Source organism: Phytophthora infestans, genomic scaffold (assembly GCF_000142945.1).
Source record: "Phytophthora infestans T30-4 supercont1.12 genomic scaffold, whole genome shotgun sequence".
NCBI classification, from domain to species: domain Eukaryota; phylum Oomycota; class Peronosporomycetes; order Peronosporales; family Peronosporaceae; genus Phytophthora; species Phytophthora infestans.
Window position 1 is genome coordinate 122811 of NW_003303747.1, and position 6775 is coordinate 129585.

A 6775-nucleotide genomic window follows, 5' to 3' on the forward strand; every position below is an offset into this window, starting at 1 on the left:
CTGAGTTCATGGTGCGGCGCTGGTGAGCTAAGTCCTCGTTTTCGGCGTGTTTCAAACCACATTATTTCTCAATGGATTACGGGGGTTCGCTTTTCGCGTTGGCAAGTTTACCACACACCTACAGGGTATACTACGACCAACAACCCGTTGGAGCAATATCACAAAACTTTAAAACTTGTAAATGACAGTCAGCGTGCAAATCCTGCCGAACTCGTTGTTCGCTTGGATTTATCACGTATTGCGCATGTATAATCAAAGATGACTTTTGTCGATAGAGCAATTGTGTCGAAAAGATTGCTTGCTGCGTATCGAAGGACCGACAAAAAAGGTGTGGGATGCAGAAGTGGTACACCGTGTACAAGGTTCGGTGCTCGTGCGTGTGGCTCCGAAGTCCGCTGGTTCTTCCCAGGACAGTACATTTGAGGACTCTGTACTACCTAAGTCAGCGTGCACGTACGAATCTAAAAACTACGCAAGGATCATGTGGTAGAACATGCCGACCGGTGGATGGATCGTAGATGCAACAGGTCGCACATGCATGTGTCTCTGCTGGAACAAAGCTGGGGTTTGCTTTCATGTAATGAAAGCGACTCAGTTTGATGGGCTCCCTTGCCCTGGAATTCCCATGCAGTCACAGAGATATGAGCGTCCAGTTCACCAGCAAAGATCTGTGCGGAGATCGGCTAGGGATGGTGACGATGCAGCTGGTGTCGCAGCGGGTCCGGAAGCAGGTTTCCCGGTGTATGGTCCAGCGACGTTGGCAGATAGCCAAAACATCACTGATACCAGAGCCGATGCGCCGCGCAATGCGAGTGCTGGTCCGGTAAGTCACGTCGTGGGTGTAGCTGTTGCTGCGGCCAACCAACGAGAAAGGTCTTTCCTTCATTTACCGCGTTTAGAGACTCTAGTCACTAATACTCTGCGTAGATCCCATCGGTCTAGGACTCCCACGCGTAGAGCACGTGAGGCAAGGGCTCAAAACAAGCGTAGACGCAGGTGAAGGATTGGCCTTATGTTTCAAAAGAACAGGCTCCGCTCCGATCACTGTGAGCCGATCATACTCTATTGCTCTCTACGTAACATCTGCCGATCATTTTTATCTTTACATCCATACATGCACTTGCACTGCAAATTGCAGCTCTTGTTTGTTCCCACATTTAGTTTTTTGCGCGAACAGGCCGAGAAGAGTCCGAATACGTGTGAGGCCGCATCTTCCAGATCCGTCAGTATAGGACATTGCCAACGACGTTATCGTGCACTCGTACGGTATCTTCCCCAGGGCGGCAAGAAGCGCACAGACGTCTTTAGCGACCAGCTTGCCCGCCAGACAAGTCGCAGCCCATGCTTCTGTTCAAGCGCGCTGCTCTTACGGAGAAGCGTGATTCCGACTGTTTAAGCTAGCACCAAGGACTGCAAGAATACACTGGACGAGGCCCGCAACACTCTGGTCATCACGCCTGAGTACGTGGCCCGTCTCGAGGCCGACATGAAGGTCCGTGGCGCCGAGTTGCATGCTGTCAAGGACAGCAACACAGCGAATCGCCCTGTACGAAGCGGATCGAGAGGTACTCATCTCTCCGAGTTCGGGTCGTCGTCGTCTTCATCTTCGTTGACAGGGTTGGCAGTAACTACAGCTCCTGTTCACCATCCGCTACTTCCAGCAATCCGCATGGTGACAGTGAAGCTGCAGCCTGTGTCGCTGCAGTCCAGCTGCTCGGAGCTGATCATGGTGCAGATCTTACTCCGATACATCGCATGTCATGGCTCACGCTACGAAGTGTTAGACTTACTGCAGTTTGGTACACCGGATGCAGTCGTGTGGCACTCGTCATCAGGAAGCTTCTTCCATCGACCTCCGTCCACGATAGCTCCGTCGACACGTAAGGTGGAGCCGTTGGGCGGATACTCGCTGGTCCTCACAACACAGCCGCTGACACGCAAGCCTCTGGACAAGGACGCTGTACAGCTTCTGCTACTTAAGAGTACCCCTTCGGAACTAGGCGTGGGCAATGGTGTGCTACCGGTGGAGCGGGCTCTGCAGGAAGCTCAGCTCTTCACGCGAGAGTTGTTCCGCGTTGCTGATCAACACTACGATCGTGATTTGCTGTGGTCTCGCCTGCTGTTTGATGACTCACGTGGCCCTGGTGCCGATGTGGCTCGCGCGTTGGCGCTTCCGGCGGACTTGTTCCGTGTGGATGTGGGCCCACAGCAGCTTGAAGAGTGTCTCAAGCTGTCTATCTGTACGCCTTTGGAGCTGTCTATCTGTACGCCTTTGGAGGTGCTGGACCCGCGACTGGACGAGTAGCTTCTCCGTGGCGCTTGGTCGGGTCGTTGAGCTCGTTTGTGAATGTACTGGACCGACCAAAGGCGTTTCTCCTGTCCGAGACAGTCGTGGCTAAGTTCAAGCCTGGCTGTAAAACCTATGATCTCCACGACGTGCCAGCTAATTAGAGCAGAAGTGTCGGTAAAGATAACGGGGTTCTAATTAAAATAAAACTGTCAAATCTGCTCGTCAACGTCATTTTTTTAATCTACAACCTTAGTTTGATCGCTCTTCGAACTCTATCATGACACGAAATTGGCGGCTTTCGGATCCCCATGCGGAGCTGCCCATCAAGAATCACAAATATGTGAAAAGCTGCACCGAGCTGTACATGGCCAATAAGCGCATCGACTAAATTGCGAACTTCGATGCTTTCGTCAACCTCGAGGTGCTCTGGATCAATGACAACCAGGTATGTCATCTGTGCAGTAGAATTTCAACTTAAGATTCTTTCTTTGACGACCTGCCAAATTCAGGAACTTGACGGACTGGACGGTTGCTTCCGTCTCAATCAGATCAACGCTCACAACAACTGCATCCGGTACGTCAAAAGTGCGCCTTGTCGACCTGCTCTCCTCGATAAACAAGTTTACTTCTGTTCCTATAAACAGCTCGCTTGAAGATTCACCGTGGTTTTCTTTGATTTGTAAGTAAGTCATTAAACGCAACTACTACGCTACGACCGCAAGGCTGATGAGGCTGCAGCCTCGACCGAGGAAGTGCTATAATAGCTCCAATATTCCGTCCAACACATCGATCGCCTCACTTACTTAATTCAAAACCATATTATCGTTTGCATTTTTGTTTAGTATTATCCAGGTCGTGGTCGTCCCCTTTGTCGCTCGTTTGGTTTGCAGTTCATAGGGCAAATTGTAGTCTTGATACGTCTCGGTGGGGTTATTTTAGCGTATGATTGGATCTGCAGTAAGATCTACTTAATTAAGTCATTGACGACAAAGAAAGTCGGACCATGTTGACCACAACCTCCACTCCGTCCCTCATTTTGTAGGCATTGTCGGCTGCAACGACGGCCGTGATGCAGCCAAGAGCAGATTCATCCAGTTTTTTTCCTATGAAGCTATTCGAACCGAATTGCACCGACAGTTGAACCTTTAAAACCAGTGCGGCCACACGTGGACAATGCTTCCATACAATACATTTACATTTAATTCGCAAATGCGGATCTTCAGCGGTTGAAGATAGCTACGTTCTTTCCGTTCTAAGTCACAGCTACACATATAGGGATCTAAGTGCCATTACTAGTGTAGTTGCGATTGTATGACACTGAGCTATCTCAGCGAACGTAGTGTTTTTATCGTTTGAGTTGGTGTGAAGTTCCTTCACATCTTGCATGGGTTCGTTTCTAAAGCGATACACTACCATACAGATGGTGCTTGCAATCCGCCACTATTTTAGTGCCGCTGCCCCCCCCATCGTGGGATTACTCATACACTAACGTGTGTACAGTCACGTTATTAGTGTTTTGGTCTGCTCCTCCTGTTTAGCGAGACATGTATTGTGCATTTCAATGCTTTTGTCCTTTTCACTTAGCATGCTGCTCTATTTATAAAAAAATAGCCGGGCGCAGCCGCTACGCGGCATTAGTTTAGGTTTAGTCCTACTTTATTATGCCTTTCCGCCTCCGCTACGATAATTATTCCAAAAACCTGACCTATGTTCCTAAATCAACTTTTCAATTTCATAAACCCGAGTGAAATTTAGTTTACCAGTGAGCCACCATGAGTCATTAGACACTCGATTCTGTGCCAGTTATGATCAAAGTATTTGGATAATGTGTCGCAAGACGCCTTGCTGTTGTTGTTGTTGTTGCTGACGGTAGTGTTTTTTATTTGATAGCTTAACGATGATTCCAAGATGGTTAAACGTCATTTAGGCTCCAAGTTTATTAACGTTTTGTAATAGGTTGAGACGCACTGTACACGGCAACGACGACGGCCAGTACGAAGTGGTCAACAACAGAAAGAACAACGCGAGGACGGGAACTGGAGCTGACGTGGTTGCAGCACGTCTGGCAACCTGGACCTGCGGAGATGGACGAATACGTTGGCCAATAGCGGCCAAGGAGACGAAAGACAGCAGAGTGGAGCCCGGCGAGCAGTCGATGGCGTGCGTCGTGGCTGCAGCTGACACCTGCAGCCACAAGGCTTCGCAGATCCACACAGACCCTAAGGGCTCTCACTTTCGAATCGGCGGCGCAAGACGCAACTGAAGCGAACACCCGTGCTTACGAACTAGTGCACTCGCCACAGCAGGCGGGGACACAAAACGAACGAACTACTGTTGACGGACCCGCTGCTTGGGTCACGACAACGAACAAAGGCCTGAGGTCGCTTGAAGACTCCTGTAGCGTAGACAGCGAGCCTCGACACAGAAGAACGAACGACTATTGACGGACCCGCTGCTCGGGTCACGACAACGAACAAAGGCCTGAGGTCGCTTGAAGACACCTGTAGCGTGGACAGCGAGCCTCGACACAGAAGAACGAACGACTGTTGACGGGCCCATTGCTTGGGGCCCGACAACGAACAAAGGACTGAGGTCGCCTGAAGACGCCTGCAGCGTGGACGGCGATCCTCGACACAGAACGAACGACAGCATCGGTGGACGCATCTAGGCTGGTGAACGCGCGGACGAGTGGACGGTGGTCACGGACAGAGTGTGCGTGGTGGCTGCAACGGCGAAGTGAGTCTGGGCACAGCACGACAGTGGTTGTGTGCGCTGACTGAAGGGCTGCGTTGAAGCAGGACGTGCGCCTGCGGCGTAAGGTCCGAGTGGCTAAGTTAGCGACGGACTAGACTCTGGTGGGGTCGTTGTGGCAGCGGCGTGCAGGAGGACGTGGGCGTGAGAAGCTCGTTCGTTAACGAACGAAATAGGAACGAAACAGAAACGCAAATTAATAAATAGGTCGTGTTGTCTTATAGGCACACTACCGGCGCGGGCGATAAGTTATCGACCGTCTGCCTGCGAGTCTTGAGCGTAATCAGTACTGGGCGACCTTAGCCCCGTAGCTGGGTTCAAGGAGCTATTGCATGGTGGTCATACAGGGGCAAGGAGTTGCCGGTGGCTGAGCGCACATGGACGAAGTTGAAGGCGTCGTTACAGCGTCGGTACGGCGAGCGACCTGACAAGTCTGCAGCAGAATGGCGAGTGAGTCGAGGAAAGATGATGCCTAAAGATACCTACGCCGACTTCGCGGCTGGCCTAAGGGACCTCACTGCACAAACCAGAATTAGCGAACGGGTCTTGTTGGCACAGTTTTACCGCAGCCTAGATAAGACTACGAGGCAGCTGGTAAAGCAGCGGCCGAAGCCAAAAACACTTGAAGAAGACGTGGACAAGGCGACGGAGATCGATGACCCGATCAACAACGTGGCAGAGGGTATGCATAACATCGGGTAGCCGTGGGCGACTGCTCCGAACCCCTATCTGGTCCCCATGGACGGCACAACCGGACAAGTACTGGTGATTCCGGGTAACGGTGGTGGAGCCAGCGCCGGGGACGACGGCAACTTGATGATGAAGCAGGACGGCGAAGACTTAGCCTACTTCACAAATCCACAGGGCGTATGGAACAAGTACACGGGCACGTCGGACGTTCCAGACGGTCGCACATGGAGTGGGCGTTACTGGAAGCCCACACGAAAAGAACGACGACAGCAGGCGATAACAAGAACGCAATCTACCGGCTGGTAGAGGAGATCGGAAAGCTAAGACAATGGTGGTGCGACCGCCACCCGAGTCCAGCGACGAATCGGAAGCAGGTGCGGAACCTCTCCCGCCACCAAAACGCAGACGGAAGGAGGCGCCCATCCGGCAGGCGAAACCAGTGGAAGTTCGAACGGGGAATACGGACGGAAGAGTGGACAAGCGACCGTGCGAGGTGAACAGGTGCTATGCATGCGGCCAGGCTGGCCACTTCGCCAAGAAGTGCACTGATTCGGCTACCAAGGCTCGGAATGACGCGTATCTCACGAGACGTGAGTCAAAGGCGAAGACGGCGGAAAACGGAGAGCGGACGCAGTAGGAGAATTACTGTGTCCGAGGTGGAAGACATATTCCCAATGCACAAACGAGAGTAACGTCGAAACTGGAGGTGCAGTGCAGTGTCGAGTGTCACGAATGATGGCGGGAGATGCAGTGAGCACAACCTTCAGGACGGATGAAACGAGGGACTGTAACGGTGCGGTGAACGAGTCGGGAACGATCGGCTCCACGCTAAAGATGGAGACAGACGACTCTGGCGCGAAACACGATAAAGAGACGACACCGGACGTTGATCGAGAACGATGAGAAAGACTTGGCAACGAGAACGAAGCACGGAAAGACGGTGTTCTGGACGAGGAAACAGTGTTGCGCTTACGACTACTCGAAGAAGCTAGGGAGCGTGACGAGTGGCGTGCACGGTGCTACGTATACACGGTACGGCCCGCC

General features: G+C 52.1%; 1 protein-coding gene across 1 annotated transcript; it reads left to right on the top strand.

Annotated features, from left to right (window-relative positions):
- Positions 1-641: 641 nt before the first annotated feature.
- Positions 642-2305, top strand: PITG_07783 (uncharacterized protein; the record flags this gene model as incomplete). Its single annotated transcript, XM_002903965.1, has 2 exons — positions 642-823; positions 1402-2305. 2 exons carry the CDS (start codon positions 642-644, stop codon positions 2303-2305), a joined length of 1086 nt encoding a protein of 361 aa, XP_002904011.1.
- Positions 2306-6775: the final 4470 nt, after the last annotated feature.